Here is a 17,215-nt window from a genome sequence, read left to right on the forward strand (position 1 = left end):
TATTCAGAAGGGACGTTTCATTTGACATCTACATCTCATCCCTAATTTACATGATTACAAGTAGTTCAGGAAAATTCAGAATCAGTGGTTGTGCTGTATTTTAAATGGAGGGGGCAGAGAGAAAATATGCATTGTTATAAGATTATCTAAAATGTACTTTCAGACCTTTTGTTTCAATTAATTTTGGCAAGTCTATTTTATGTAACTGTTCTAGCTACTAAAAAGCATCTTGTCGAATCCTTAATACTTGTCTCCTTTCATGTTACTATAGTGATCGTCAGATCTTGGATCTGATTTGTTCTGTGACTTGGGAAAATAGAGTCATTATGCAGCAAGAAAGCAATTGTTCTCCATGTATTTTCAGATCTGATGACGAGGATCATTTTATTATGTTTGATTGTTTGGAATTCATTTGCAGTGCAAGAGTCACTTGTCAAATCTTTCGATGTGAAAATAACAGAGATGGATCGATGGTTAAAATAGTAGTTGGAGCAAAGGTTATTTGATAATTACTTTAGTTTTTTAACAAAATCTGTATTTGCAGTCTTGAGCTCCTGCATTCTCCCTGCCACTCCCCTGCCCAGGTATGTTTGTTCTGTACTGAGGTATCAGCAATAGATAGACCAATAAAGAATATTTTTCATTGGTACAGTGCTGGTTGGGGTAGAAAGTGGCAGGGCTGTAGTTAACCATTTTAGTGATATTTCATACTACTGAAATACTGGTGAAGAACTCACCAACAGATTAAATAAAAATTGCCAGTCCATAATTGGAATGCATGCTCTATGGCAGAGGATTGCTAATCTCTGATACAACTGTTTATTTTAAAACAATGTTTACGTGTTTCAATACTAATTCTTTAAAAATGCAGACCATTTCAAAAGCTGTCTCTTTGCATCGATCTTTCTTTGACTTCAGCCTTGTTTATCAGGTAATTGACAGTGTGGGTTATATCACTCAGTTTTTAACACGGTACTAAAATTGCCCTTGTCCAAAAAATTAATGGCATACATGATTCTTATTTTGGATCCTTCTTCTTTCTCTTACTTGCATTTTTTGCAAGCTTTATTCATGAAATAGCTGTTAGTTTTTCTTAGACGTGTAAAGCACCTTATGGATCCGTCTGTGTTCCAGTTGCTTTCTGATTTCACTATTTGGGGTCAAATTTGTGCTAATACATGGCTTGTTCTTGGACAGAGTTAATTGCTTCAGGAACACACTAGGGTTCCATCTTTTTCTTCCTCTTCTCCCCTCCCCTCCTACCCCTTTTTTTTTTTTTTTTTTTTTAATTTATGTTGTTCTTCAGGGAATTCAGGCTGAAATAGTGGATCTATGCACAAAAGGAAAGGCTTGGATTGAAGGGAAACCATTTCCTGTTGAGAAGGGATTAGCATTGTAGGAGATAGTGAAAAAGAAAAGTGAAGGAGGGCAAAGAGAAAAGCTAAATATCTTTTATACAAATGCTGGGAGCATATGTAATAAGACTGCTGAATTGGAGTGACATGTTTTCAAGGATAAGAAAGATATTATTGGAGTAAGAGAGACAACCAGGAAAATGAAGGGGGATTTAAAATGCCAAGATACACAGTTTTAGTGAAGGGAGAGCTAATATAAAGCTGGAAGAGATGTAACAATATTGCTGAGGGATGATACTCAATCTGAAGTTGGAAACACCTCTGCTCCCTCCCCTCTCTTCTGTTTCCTTCTTTTTAAACTAAGCTCAGTGGTTTGCATACAAGGTAAGGACAATTTAATGTAGTTGTGATTATTGACTGTTGCACTAGACTTGCAGGTGGTCCAAAAAAAAACTCGCAAAACCCACACAATAAAAATATTTAAGACATAAAATGGGTCCCCAAGAAAAACAGAACTTTGATTTGAAGAATCCTGGGGTGTTGAGGAGAAGACAGTGGGAAGAGATAGATTGTTAGAGATCAGTTATGATCTCGGCTGTGTTAAAACTACAAATAAGAGCACATTTCCACCATTCCGATAAGGTTGTTGCCTTTGTACTGTTGTTGAAACAGTATAGAATATTGACACTGATATAATGGAAAGATTGTAAATATGAATCTGTATATGAAGATAAGAAACAGAATCAAATTATCACAAAATCCTGACATTTGAAATGGTCATGGGTATGCTCTGGATGGAGGAAGCAGCCCTAAAGTTATTGATTTTAGCAGAGCTAACTTTGAAGGGAAGAAAAATGCTCCTGGGATTTTTGCTTGCAATCCTGTGATGAATGGGAAATCCACTCCACACAAGTGGAGACTACATAGTGTATAAAACACGTAGAGAGGCCACAATTAAAATTCATCCCAGTTAAGTCAAGAAAAGGAAAGGCCGATATAGGCCTGAGGCAAAAGAGGGAAAGGCAAAGAGACAACTTGCCCCCCCGACCTTATGCTTTTTCCTTCCCCTTCGCTGTTCTTTACAATTTCTTCTACTGTCCCTTTATTCTCTCCAGCTCTTCTGTCTTAAGACAGTTCTGTCGCTGTGGTCCCATGATGAGGTTTCTTCCTCAAGTCTCTGTTTTTTGTACACTGGATTTCTCAGAGCATGGGCATAACTGTTCAGAGAGCTCATAACGTGGGTGTGAGTCTCTCTCCCTCTTTCCTGCCAAAAATGCTTGCACTGTGCATCCCCATAAATGCCAGCTGTATATAGCCAACACATTTCCTCTTCCCCAAATTTCTTTATCCGTTTGTGGCTCTGGGATGATTCCGGTTCATTGTATGGTGAGGGAAGGAGTGAGACAGAGGGAGCTGGGGAGGGCCAACGAGTGGGCACAGAACTACTCATGTAGACGGTGGGGCTGCGTGAAATTTTTTAGAAAAATATACCTTGCTGCACTGGAACATCTTCCACTGAAATGGCGGGAGTTCTCTGAGAGAGAAGGGTCAAACAAGCACACAGATGGTTACAGGTGGTGTTCCTTTCTTTTGTGCAAAGTTAGGATACAAATCAAGTCTTCTTTTGGGACCCAGTGTGCAAAATGCTTTATTGTCCAACATCCCACATATACACATTATCAGACATCTTGTTTCAAGGTGTAAAGAACAGCTGTGAGGAAGAAAGTAAATTTGAACATATTTGAGGTCTGAATCTCAGCAGGTGTAAACTGCCTTCAGCTTCAGCAATGCTATTTTATAGTAGCTGAAGATCTGGCCCTTAACTAAAGCAAAGAGTTTGAACAAATTTTGATCTGGTATTTTGTTTTTAAAAGGTGCACAAAGATGATAATGGCAGAAGTGGATTTCACAGAGAGATTTAACGGGACAGTGATGAAAGATCAAGTGCTCTTTTTCTGTCAGTCAATCTGTATTCCTCTTTTTCTTTTTTTTTTTTCTTCTTTTTTTTTTTTTTTTTTTTTTTTTTAAGTTAGAGTGATTTGTTAACTGTAGAAATTGGCAACAGGCAGAGAGGATGACCATGTGGTCTTATGGCATCCAGCTGATGACCAGTTTCTAAAGGTAATATGAAGGATCATAAAGTTTAGTTCCATATGTATTGTGATGATAGTTGCATCTATATTTAAAGCTTTCTGTCACTGAAGCACTCTTGGTGTTGTCAGATGTCTATTGGACTGGATGATCTGCAACTTCTTGCAATTGAATGTCAATAAGACCAAAGCAATTTTGGTTGATTCATAGCACCAGCTTAAGCATATTCACTTGCACAGATTATATTTGACAGATAGTTACCTTCAGCTGAACTCTGTGGTTAGAAGCCTTGGTATACTCTTGACAGTGAGCTTAGAGTTGATGCCTTATGTTTATTTCATATCCTGTTTTTGCCTTCCTAATACTGCATGTGTATGTCTACATTTAAATAAATTCACAGCTGAAGTACTAGTCAGTCCACTTGTTATCTCTGGACAGAATGTTGTGATGAGTCAATTTCAGCATTTAAAAAATGATGCGTTTTCCCGTTTAGGCAGTTTTAATTTCAAAAGCCATCTAATCGGGATTTTTTTTTTTTATCAGGAACTCCTGGCAAAATGTCTGTCAAAGCCTAACAACAAGAGGAAATGAAAGAAAAAAGTAGAGGATAAAACCAAACTTGAAAATGTATTATTCCTTTTGGAATGTTTTCCTGGTATTTCACCAGTTTGCTGTCCTGAAGGAGAATATATTCAATAGCAGTGTTTTAGCCGATTATATGACTAAGTTAAAATCCTCTGGATTCTGCAACAAGACTGTGCACAGTGTCATCAAATACTGATGTGTGTGCACCCCCTATAAATCTTGTGAAGAAAGGCTTTTTTCCACATCTTTTCTTGTAACAATTCTAAAATAGTTTGAGTAAATATACAGTCTAATTCACTGATTTGGTGAGATGATCCTGCTTCTGGTGAATTTATTAATACTGGAACCTCGTTTGAGGCATACTAACAATAATTTAACTTTTGGGTTATTTAAAACCGATCATAATAAAGTCTCTGACTGTACTGTTACTTAAGTCAGTGGCTGCAATGAATGGCCCCAAGCCTTTTTAATGAATGGCCCCAAGCCTTTTTTTTTTTTTCTTTTTTCTTTCTATAAAACGCTCTTTGGTCTGAGAATGAAAGATGTGTGAAAAGTGTCACTTTGAGACCTACACAAATGCCAGGGTTGCAGTTTGCCTCTGTCTTCTTGTGCTCTTTTTCCTCAAGCTTGCAGCCAAATTGCTTAACAGGCTTGAAATACAGAGGTGAGTAGTAGGTTTGAGTTTACTCAGAGGTGCAAAGTTCTTATAGCTTAAAAACCTTAGGTTTTTCCATGTGAAGATAGTATAGGATTTGAAACACAGGAATTTAGGAATGTGAATAGTCATTTAATCATAGCAGGTAAAATATTATTTTATGTGTGGATCTTTCGCATTTGCTATAAGATAATGGGCATGTAACCTAAAACAACATTGAAGTTTTTAAGTAACTGTAGTGGCTATATAAGATAGTACGTATTTTTCTCCTGTACTTTGTAAGATAGAGAAATGCATTTGGAATCAAGACAGAGTTCTAGCTGAAGCAGCACCAAGCTCACTGGCAAACTCATCAGAAGTTCTTTTACTGGTAGGGAAGGTGCCATTTCTTTCTCAAGTGTTATGCAGATAAATTATCTGAGCTGGCTTGTCCTTCTGGATATTATTCTTTAATTTTCACACTCCTCTACTCCCCCACCCCCTCCATCCCTATTAATGTGGTTATTAACATCTTTTTGGATCTGTTTGAGAACAAGATCTCTCTTGACGTATTCGTGTTCTCGTATGTTTGCTACATAAATTCATTTTATCTTGCCAAGCTTTACATCTGCCAGGTTCCTTCTGTGTTCTCTCAGTTTTCATTCCAAACAGGAAAATTAAAATGCAAAGAGCAAAAAACTAAAAGTGAACTCTTTTTATGTTAGGGTTGTAGTTTTGTCTCTGAGAGGTGTAAAAATAGATATTAAAAAAAAATCACAGGGGATTTTGATATATGTATGAGATCTGCCCAAACATCCCCAGCAATGACATCACTGCCAAAATGTGCTTGCACTTCAAAAACATACAATTGTGTTTATGCCTGAACTATCCATTCAGCTAAGCTTTTAAATTTGAGTTTGTCTGCACATGGTATGTTATGTTGTAAGGAGTGATGAGCAATGTAGGACAGTATGAGCAGGCTGTGCACTGGTGTTGGTGAGTGTAAAGTGTGGAGTAGGAGATGGATGAGTGTGGCATGGAATCCTGATGCATCTGCAGTGCTTAAGCTGTGGAGGCTACTGCTTCTCTTTATTTTCTAAAGCAGTCGTAAGGTGGATGACAGGGAAAGATGGCCTGAAGGCTTGGGAAGGGTAGACGAATTTTGGGATAATCTCTTTATGTTATTCCTTGTTTGTGTTAATGGTTGCAAGAAAAATAGCCCTTGGGGGCATGGAATCTGCTCCCACTTGTATTCACTATGTTTATTTTTTTTTTTTTTAACTAAATGTGAATGTAGTAAACTAAAAAGGATATATAAAAATTAAGAGAGTAATGCAAAATAAGAAGAATGAGGCAGAACTGATGGGTAGAAAAGGCACCCTTCAGACAGCTGTTCAAGATGTGTGAATTCCATAGTTTATTTACTGAAGAAAGGTGTTGAATTGTGGCAGAAGGTTGTCTGCCATTTCTGATGCATCAATTTAGGAGTGCATAGATGCCCAGATTTTTAAAAACACGTAAAATGCAGCATTATTCTTTTTGGTTGCTAGTTCTAAGTAAATCACAGCTGAAAGTAAACTCGGATTTGTGCTAATGGTTTAATCCTATTTTTTCCCCAAAATGCCATTCGTCTGCTTTGTGTTGCTTAAGTCTGTATCACTGACCTTTCCTTTTTACAAAAATTCATTTAAGAAATATTAAAGCTGTGTGGAAGCCTTTGTAACTACAGCTTCAGCACGATCTGCAATTATGCAAGAAAATACCAAAAAAACATACTCGTGCGTGTCTCATCTCTTTGATATGCAAAACCCCTTTACTCTATCTTTTATTAACTGTTATGCTTCTCTTTCACGCCTGCTTTCAGAGAGCAGAGGTATGAACCCACATGTTCCCCAGTGGCAGAATATGCTGTATATCTTTATATGAGCAGGCAAAAAGAGCATATTTAGACAGGTTGAAGGTGAAAAAGATTTCTATACTCAAGTTTTTGATTAGACCATTATAGCAGCATCACTAATTCCCCCCACTTCCATCTATTGTCTCCCTCATCTGTTGTCATCAGTGACCACTGTTGATTTGTTGACTCTATTAAAGTATTCAAGGAAGCCACAGGCCTGTCATTTTGGTCATAACCTTAATCTGTTTCCTCACCTTGGGAGAAAATGTGTTAATACACTGTCTGTTTCTATAGAATTAACTCATAGGAAAAGTTCCTGATGCAACAAATCTGCAGTACGTTTAGAAGAAGAAAAGTGTTTCTGAATCTTAGTTATTTTGACAGGTAGCAAGCTGTGTTTAGGTAGCAACTTTTATAAGAACTATACCAAACTAAGTGACGGTAAGCAATTGTAACAGTATGTTGTCTAGTAATTTTTGAGCTGGATGAGTTGCGACTTCTCCTGATTTCTCATGATCTCTGATTCCTCATTATTTCTGAATGATTAAGCAAATAATTTATGCTAACTTCTCCTTCTAACTTCTGTAAAGCCTGTGTAACTCTATTGATTCTGGAGTTGCTTTAGCCTTTATAGCGACTAAGGGGAGGGCTCATTTCTGCAAGTTTCCTGATCTGGAAAATAAATGAATTTTTTTTAATTTTTATTTTTTTTTTTCTTTAAATGCTTTATAGGTAAATTGTATAACTACCTAATTGCTGTTCATAAAGCACTTTAAAATTCTTCGTGTTGTATATCAACTTCTTTATAATAGTAAAATTATTTCTATTTCTGCAAAATTTATTACTCTGCAAATAGAGCTTATTTAAAGGATAGAATAATAGACTTGTTTGAATTTTCTTACAGTTTATTTTGTGTTCGCTTATATGGAGGAGAATTTGCTTGTTTCTTCATATTTGATAAACAGGCTTTATGTTTTAACTTGTATTTCATTTTTAAATTTAGCAATTTAGCTTGCATTTGCAGCTAGCTAAATTTGCACTTTTAACTTAAAAATTACCTCACTTTTTTTTTTAAACTTTAGTTTGCATATACCTAATATTTGGGCGAATCTTGTTCACTGTCTGGTACATCTTGTACACTGTCTGGAACTGCATCTTTTTCATATTATTTGGAAAGAATGGTGTCCATTATGTGTGCTGATATGTATTAAATTTCCTAGTATTTGTCTGAAGATAAATTTTTTGGTCCTTGTCCTTATTTTATATCTTGGTCATTCTCACCCCTGCCATCTGAGACTTTCTTTGGTGGTATAAATAGCCTTAAGAGCTGAAGTTACAGTTGAAGTGTTTGCCATCACTGAGTTGGCTGGATAAGTACACAGTCGAGAGTTGGTATCATTTGACTTGAACGACTGGAAAAGATTTTTCTCTTTCAGTTTTGGTGCCAGCGTTCCCTCTGTTGTTGAACTCCTCATTTATGGCCTGCGAATCTGGGAAGAAATCCATCTGTTTTCTTCATCTGTCTTGGTAGACACTGTGATCTAGTCATTAGTACAATAGATGATGAGAAGAAACTTTAAGATTGAATTGTATTTTGTGGTTCCTAGAAGCTGTGATAAGAGTAAAAGGTCTGTATTTTTAAGAGTAAAAGGAATGTATATTTAACCAGTGGAAGAAGTTAGTGTTGTCCTGAAATAACTCACCTTAATTTATCTGTAATATTTTAATAAATCTTTCCTGTGCCATTAAATATTGGAATAGGAAAAATGGCCTAGAGGAAAGATGATATTAAAAAACAGCCATGCCTTTGAAACATATAATAATCACAAATTCTGAAACACTTGGGGAAGAGACTATTGCATCTATTGGTTGTATGTCATTCACTGCAGTGGAGTTTTGATCTCTGGTTAGTGATCCTGAGCTCTGCTCTATTTAGGTATTCTCTATTCTTTTAATGGAACAAAAAGGAATATTTTCCATGTCTCTCTCATATTAATGTTAGGACTTATTTTTAATGGCAAAATCTTACTGATGCAAAAAGATCATAGTGTCCACTCAAGAAGAATTCACTTCATTTATTTTGGCTGAAATGATGCAATTCAGTTCTGCATGGAAGAGACTAAAATTGTTTCAGTTTCCTTTGAATATATGTAACAGGACATTATGTAGCAGGATGATTAACATGTGTGAAGAAAAAGAGTACTTACATAAACGTGCCAGATGTCACACACGTATGTTGCAATGTGTGTGTGTTATTACCTGAAAGCCAACACTTTTTTGGGGAATTCTGAGACTCCAATCTACACTGTTTTTATCTTGGAAAGTGCAATTGTAGCTCAAAAAATGGGAATCAATTTAACTGTGTCTTTTATTTGATACTCAAAATGTGCCTCCTTGTCACTGAAGAGGAATGTTAGGCTTTTTTTTGTTTGTTTTTTAAAAGCATATTGATAATTTCTCCTGAAATGCTAAATATTTTTATTATACCTGTTATACTGTTTATTTATTTTTGTTATGCTATTTATTTATACATTTTTATACCATTGTACATTATACCTATTGATAACACTACAGTTCAAGGTGTTAGAAAAAAAAAAGAGAGCAGGGAAAAACCACGGTATTCTTCGATCAATGTATACTGTGAGTACCTTTGGGGGAAGTGCAAGTTTTTCTATTCAAGGAGCAATATATATATATACAAAATCATGGAAAAGAAATCCATGGAATACTACTAAATGTGTAGGAACTATGGCTGGCTGATGAAGTCTGCTGGTGGTTTAAGGTTCAAAGAGTATTCAGGAGCAGTATCGTCTGTCCTTACCGTGCTCTGGAATGCTCCCCTGCTGCTTTTTGCCATAGTTAGTCTCTTGATCATAGTTGGTACCACTCCTCTGAAGTGCAATATTTGGTTGTGATGCTGCCTTTCCACCTCCCCCCCACCTCCCCCCCACCTCCCCAGATTACTGCAATATAATGGAAGCTTTTGTTAGCAGTTAGGACATGAAAATACTGTCTTTTCTTTACATGGTAGCTCTACCCAATCCAAACCAAGTGTCAAAATTCATGTAATGTTCTCATGAGTATGGTCTGAGTAGCACAGATTTTTAGGTGAGGAAATAAACAGTTGTAATGCCTTTTCTGTCCCTATCTCATTTTATAAGCAGAAGCTTGTCCTTCAGTGTGTCCTCCTTCATTCTGCACTGGTGACCCATAGGGTAGGGAATTGCACCTAGGTAGGAAGTAGTTGGATGTGGGGCTCTGATGTCAATTTGCTTGTGATGGAGGACCAGAAGAGCTTCAGTCAGAATGCCCTGAAAGAACTTTCCTATCAGCTCATTGGCCCGGCACCTCTCATCTTTGAAACTCTTCTGGATCACAATAAGAATGCTATTAGAGAAAAGATTGTGGATATCTTTCACCAAGTTAGTTCACCATCAAATGGATTTTCCATTGCTTGGAATTGGTATTAGGTTCTGCATTGGCAGAAGCTAATGTAGTTGCACAGTGAATTTATCTTAGTGACTAATCCTTGCCACCTCCCTGTGAGGTGATTTGCTAAGTATTTGACAGATGGGGAAGCACGGGAGGGAGAGATGGTTTCAGAGCTGGGATTAGAGTGCTGATGTCCCAGGCTTCTGGTCCCGTGCTTTGCACAACCGCAAAGCCAGCCTTTCCTACCCATCTTCTCTTGCTCTCTTGGGGCAAATTCCTATAGAATGTTATTAATAAAGACAACAGGGGAACAATCCTGTTACCCTAGTCAGGAGAAAAATACATATTTTATTTCTGTGGTATTGCGTGCAATTTAATGCTAACGGTCAGGAGACTTTAAATAACCACATCAAACAGCCAATTCGGTGCCAGACTTGCTCCTTATTTAGCTTAGTCTAAACTGACACCAAACTTTGAGACATTCCTCTCCTCCCACAGTGGAGAGCCGCTGGGATTTTTTTCTTTTTTTTTTTTTATACCACACATGGTTTCCCTCCTACATTTTCCTCCCATGTCAGATATTCATACCCCCTTTAATAACCAGCAGGGGCATCATTACATTGAGCTCCTGCCAAATGCATAATGACTGCTGCCTTTGCCTCACACAGTCACTGCACCACTGATATCCAGTTCAGCATTGTAAAGTGCTTAGGGCTACCTTGGGGATGTGCTATATTAAACCCAACTATTCTAAATCCTATTTAATACAAAGGGATTGGTGGTGGGGGAGGGAGATTTAAAATTGGCGTTAGTCACCTATTTTCAACGAGTAAAAATACCTGGCCATTTAGGGCCCAATTCTGTCACTCTTAAGTCATAAAGAGTCCCACTGATTTTTAGCAGGGGGTGCATGGAGGTGAGCACTGCGTTTACCACTGGGGGAGGCAGAATCGGGTCCTGTAGAAGCTGTAGCTGAGACGGTGAGTTTGCAAGGAGCTGAGGGGGGTAAGCACACCCATTCCCCAATTCTGCTTACAGATGTTTGACAGTGAACACAGGAAAGCAGAAACATGCTTCATATCTGACTGAAAATAAAGGTACTCTTAAACTTGTAAAAGACAACATTTTTATTTGAATGATATGACAGAGCTGCCACAGGAGTGTTACCTGCTATAAAGAAAGCTTAAGAATTATTACCTTTATTAGACCAGTGACACTGAGCTTTAGCCATACATTTCTAACTTCTGTCCCTCTACAGAGACAATTTTCTTTTCTTAAATAAACTGTCATGCTAGTGTTAATATATTGTTGGCTCCCTCATACTCTGAGAATACTGCTGATATAAAACATGTATATGTTAGATTGGTAATAGTATCTTTAGTGTAGCTGACTAGAACAAATGTGTTTCCCTCATGGCTGTGCTAATGTGATAAAGGAAAATTGGCTGTTCATCAGCTTTTGGCTGGGTAAAGACAGTAGAGATGGAACCACATTCTTTTTTATGCATTAATACCACTGAGAACTTTTCACTAGTTATATTTCATGTGCGGGCATGTTGTGCAAAGATGTTGTAAAACATGAGATAATGCTACAAATAACAAAGTAGAAAAGCCTGTATCTTTTATGATGATAACAGTCAAACACCAAATGACAGTAACAGGCTGTAAAAAATGTGATGCTGAAAAAAAATGCAATGTAACCACCATATACACATATACTTAGGCTCTTGCAAATAGGGCATCAGATGTTTAGAGGGCCTTGAATTAAAATTAAATAAAAAACTGTTGTATTTAGGTCATCGATGTGTCAACACAAAAGATAATTTAAAATGGTGAGATGTATTTTGAGTGGTGAAACTCATATGCAATAACTTTTTGAACAAATCTCAAGGCTTAGTAATTATGATAATAGCCTTCAAATTTCCATCAGTGGAAGGGCAATAAATATTCCTGTCTAAATTTGGGAAATATTGACTGAATCTGGAAACGGCAATAAAAATCAGCATGCATCTGTGTGTTTGAAAGTGCAGTTTAAGGGGAAAAATTCATCTGTACAATTTTGTGTGAAGCCTAAATAATAATAAAAAAATCCATACATACCCCCATCTCATTTCCTGTTTTCTTTCTTAAAATACTGATAGGCTCTTGTTGCCTGAGGCAGTGATGCTGATCATCTGAGCTCAGATTTATAGATAATTGTATCCGTTTATCTTGGTCTGAAATTTGAAAGACTTTATTGGTGGAATAGCATTGTGAGTGCTTATATTGTGCTTTTAAAACTGATACTTTTTTCAGGTTCTGGCTTTACTCTTTGCAACAAATTATTCTGGCTTGTAAACCTTCTGTTTGTCCTCACATATATATTGTTCTTATGGAAGCAATTATTCAGGTTTATTTTGGTTTGATTAGCGTGGGTATCAAGGCAGGCTAAAACACTCTCTTTTTATTTGGCCTCTGTAGACACGATTCACCAGGCATTCATATTTGCAAAATGGAAATAATGCTCTGTAAATTGGCAAGAACGAAATGATGTTTCAGAATTTGAAGGCTACCAAGCTCTCATGTGAAATAAGCCTAATGCATGATAAATTTTGCTAAAAATCAAGTGATTTCAGATTTGCAAATAGAACACTTTCTGAAATAACTGAGATTAAGTTTATTCAGTAAACAATTCAACAGAGTTCCAAAGTTTTGAACTTAGTTTTGATAATTAATTTCATTAATGGGAAGATGGCTATAGCCATGATGCCTCCAATTTTCATTCTGTGTGTGCCTGTATTTTTTAAATTAGTATTGATTTTCATAAAATGTAAGACTGAAAGGCACTCCGGTAGTATTAAACTCATTCTAATTTTATGTAACCTAAACATGAAGATTTTTAATGCAAGAAAGTACTTTGTAAAAGCTCAGAATTTTGTGACTTTGTGGAGCTGGGAGAATGCCATAAAGTATTTCTATGAATGTTAGCTCAAATTTAAAATGAATTGGCAGGGAAGGGAACGCTTGCAGAAAACAGCACCCTGGGGTGCTGGCTGAGTGCATGTTCCTAACCAAGAGTTCCCTCGATGTAAGGGAATTACCCACTGGGTGTAAGGCAGATGTAGCTGGTTTTTATACTTTTCCCTTCAGCCCCTATAGAAAGAAACGTGATGGGGTTAAGAAGGCGTTTTGGAGGGGTGTTAGAGGCCTGGCTGAAACGTGCTGCATTTGGTTATCCTGTGGATGGTAGATATCCCCTGGAGGCCTGGATGAGCTGATGTGTGTGAGAAGAGCTCTGACAGCTATAACATGTGCCCATGGCCTGAAGTGAAGTAGCTGTAACCAGCCTCATACCTCGTGAAACAGACCCTTCTCCTTTCCCTCTCTTACCCCTCCCCAGCAGATCGCTGTACCGTAGATTCTGTTTTGATTTAACCACTGTGGAAATGTTATACTCTGTGCATCTGAGTGATGATCTTATTAACTGGATTGCTAATGGGTGGGTGGAGAAGAGGTTTCTACTTTCAGTAGGCACCGAAAATAAAGAAACGCAGCAAGTAGGTCGAAGTAATGTTAGTGGTTAATCAGTGAAAGACACAACATATAGAGAAATCAGTGATTGCATAATGAATCACATTTCACCATTTGTGTTGATTCTATAGGTGCATCACAGCAGAATTAGTTTCTTCTTGAACGGCTGGGAAGATGACAACACACCTTTTGATTCAAGGATTCTGGTGGGAACAATTGCAGATACTGATGCTGATGGTACACTGCAAATTGGACAAAGTTGCACAGGTAGATCTTGTAGAATTTTAGTGGAACGCACTGGAATATTGAAAAAAAATATGTGTATAAAGTGGTTAGAAGTGTGTGTGAGTCATTTTAAGTAATCTATATGCTGAGAAGTAGTATTTTCCTACAAGAAAAAAATTCCTATTTTATAATTAGGTTTCTCAAAAGATTGGCTGAAAGAGAAAAGCTTGATAGGTGATCCTGTAGGTTCATAATTAATTCTACGTGTTACTGCGTATAGTTAGGTTTTCCTGTATTCTCTAAAACATCGGTCTGTAAAGTGAAATATTCCATTAATTTACATTAATAGTTTTTCTGAGTATATATCTGAAACTACTTCAGAATGGGATGGTGTGTGATCACTAGACTACACTCCTCACCACAGGGAGTCAGGAATAGAGTTGAAGATCTCTGGCTGTTCACGTTCTTCAGTTCTATCCATACTCACATAAACCACTACCAGAATGAGAACCCCTCAGCCTCTAGTAATGCCTGGTAGTTTTACTCTTCATCTACAACTAGAATTATATATGTACTACAGCATGACATGATCATTGCAGAACAGCTGGGGGATGTTTTGCCGCTCTCCACAAATTCTTTGCTCTGTAGATGTAAGAACACTGACTATTGCTTTTCAGGAGCACATGGAATTTGAAGCTAACTCCTAAAAATAACTATATGTCACTTAAACAACTTTATTGTGCTCTTGGGCAAGAAAGCCATTCTGTGGCTCATTTCTTGAATGTTGTATTTGGAAATGTGTTTAGTTGTGATTTTTGATTCTGAACACTGGATAACTAATAAATGCATAAAAGAAATGAATATTTTTAAATGCTTTTTGTCTTTATTGTATAAATTGATAGGTACGGTTGTACCTACTGTATGTCTCCTCTAATTAGAGGTGGCACATGGACTGGCTCATTACTTCTGTCTAATGAGCCAATCATTGTGCCACCTCTCTAATCAGAAAAGAGATAGGTACAAAATGTTCTTATAAAGTTATTATAAATCATTCTTTTTTATAAAAAAAATTGAGTCACTGCCCTTTATAGTTTTGTCCAGTTCCGAGATGGTTTCATTCAGGAGGGGTAATAGTGCAAGAGAGATCTCTGATTGCTGAATTAAAGGTGCTCTCATGCAGTGCAAATCTGCCTTCTGCTCAACAGATTGCTTATTTATAATATATTTTCTTAGGTTTAGAACAATTTGTTGGAAGAATGCAGGATTTTCGATTTTACCCGGTGGCACTTACAAATAGGTAAAGAACCTTTATTTTTGTAAAATAATAAGAGTGTGGTGAGAAGGAAGAACAAATAACAATATGCTTATTTCCCGAAGTATAGTGCTTTTCTGCTGTCTCCTTTAGAGTATTGCTTATGATGACATAGTTTACTGAACCTCATTTCAAAGATGACTTTTGATCTTAAAAATCTTGAGTTAAAATAAACTCAACAGCTTAATGTATTTTGCTTTTGAACTGTTGTTTAAATGCAGCTGGTATATGTAGTAGTATATATGTAGCGGAACTCAACACTCAAAAATAAAAGTGTGCTTTCCTCATTATTGTTGTCATTGTTACTACCTGTCTTAGTAAGTGTTCTTGCAGAGAGTAGATTTGGTTGCTAAATTTCAATGCTTATCAACTATCTAGGTGTTATCAACTCATAACTCTGACATGATAGTGTGTGTTGATAAGCTTAGTCTTGCTGGATGAGACTTGCCAAGCTTTCCCAGAGCTCCATGTAAACTGTGGGGTGAGGAAGAAAGCATAGTGGGCCAGTCCTGCTTGGACCACTTCAGTGACTGAAGTGATGAAGAAGACAGGCTCTCCAGCTGGTCAGGATGTTGGCTTCATGGCTGTGAGTTTGGATCCTGTGCTTAGTAGTTCATTTCTTCTGTTTTCAGCGTCCCCATGGTATAAGACATCCATGTTGGGTATGTCCCATGCACACAACCCTACCCCGAGGTGCTATTGTCTTAACTGTTCTTTGCTTTCTACATTAGATTGTAACCATAAGCCGCCCATGACTTCACTAGCTCAGCCCACACAGGCCTTGGCAATTGCTTTGACTTCCTCCATCCCTGAGGCCAAATTACAGTTGCCACTGCAATTTGTGTTGCCCTCCAGCCTCCCTTCCTAGCACATTACACAGAAATGTTACCTTTGTTATCCAGCTCATGCTGGATTAATCTAGTCAATTCAAGCTGGCCAGAAGTAGTCAGGTCCTATTTGTCTGCATTGTGCTTCTGGGTAGGCTACACACAATGACACTCGTGGCTGCAGACCTTAAGGCTACTTAATGATATTCTTTCAATAAGATGTAAAACAGTTTCCTAAGAGCTCAGTTGTCTGCAGGATGTTACGATGAACTGAACTCCTGTGAATTTGAAGTATTAATGTGAATCTGAATTCCAAGTTACATGAAAATCGTGTTGGTTGTATTCTTTCTGAGCAATGCTTGTCAAATTCTTTGAACTACAATTTAAGTTGGTGAAAAGAATAAAGTTTAAAAATTGAAAGAGAAGATATTTTACGAAGTGTTGTGATGTACTGATCTGATGTTTCTGTAGATGTAGTCTTATATCCACAAATAACTTGGGTCTTTATCTGGGATAAACCGCAAAGGAAAGTCTTGCCAGCATTGCTAATTAATTTAAGTCTACAGCTGTCTAAAAGGCCCTGTAATTTTAGTTCTGTGGAATTTGGAGTGGCAGCTTGCAAGTATTTATTTAAGTATGCAAAAATTATGTTTTACTGATAAAGTAGGAAAATGGGAAAAGAGGTTTTTTAATTTAAAAGTTCTGTATCTTCTAGGCTCACAAAATCCTCCTTTTATACCAGAGACAAGTGGATAGAGGTTTAAGGAAACCTGCCTATGTCATTCATATATCGTTCTGCTTGCTTAACTACCTATGTATCTATTTCAGTTGCTGATGTCAGAGGAAACTAAAGTGACTCAATGGCTTTGACATGAGCTGTAAGAAGCAACTAGAGTGATCATAGACTGGGGCAGCTAAAAAAGTGGACATTTGTATTAAAGTTAGTTGAAAGTGAAAATATTTCTGTCCAGGTTTTCTAAGGTGCAAAGTGATATTGCTCAAGCTGGTCTTTTTGAAGGAGTTAGATGCAAACATTCAACTCAGCTGTGGTTACAGGCAATATGCTGATGCTATGGGTATGCTTAAGAACAGGATCCAGATCACTGATTGGAATCAGACATGATACTGTAATAAAATGTTAAGCATTCTTCTCCTTGCATCTAGGTCTGGATTTATCCTGCCTAGCTTTAGACATCTCAACAAGGAGCTCATTTCTCTTGACTCTGTATATGTCTGTGGAGCTCCATGTATGTCTATGGAACAACAAAAGCAACTGCAGAGTGCTTCTTCTCAAACACCTTCTGAAGGTGCCTGCTGCTTACCATTGGTTATGTAGGGACCCTGGGTG

At 37.2% G+C, this 17,215-nt stretch overlaps 1 protein-coding gene across 2 annotated transcripts in view; it reads left to right on the forward strand.

The window, feature by feature from the left end:
- Positions 1 to 17,215, forward strand: part of USH2A (usherin) — a 386,355-nt gene that overhangs the window by 20,483 nt on the left and 348,657 nt on the right. For both annotated transcript variants that reach the window (XM_071805984.1, XM_071805985.1), the window contains exons 4-5: positions 13,635 to 13,770; positions 14,962 to 15,025. In XM_071805984.1, the coding sequence (XP_071662085.1) occupies positions 13,635 to 13,770; positions 14,962 to 15,025 (200 nt within the window). The remainder of the gene's footprint in view (positions 1 to 13,634; positions 13,771 to 14,961; positions 15,026 to 17,215) is intronic.

This window comes from Patagioenas fasciata, chromosome 3 (genome assembly GCF_037038585.1).
Source record: "Patagioenas fasciata isolate bPatFas1 chromosome 3, bPatFas1.hap1, whole genome shotgun sequence".
Classification (NCBI taxonomy): Eukaryota; Metazoa; Chordata; class Aves; order Columbiformes; family Columbidae; genus Patagioenas; species Patagioenas fasciata.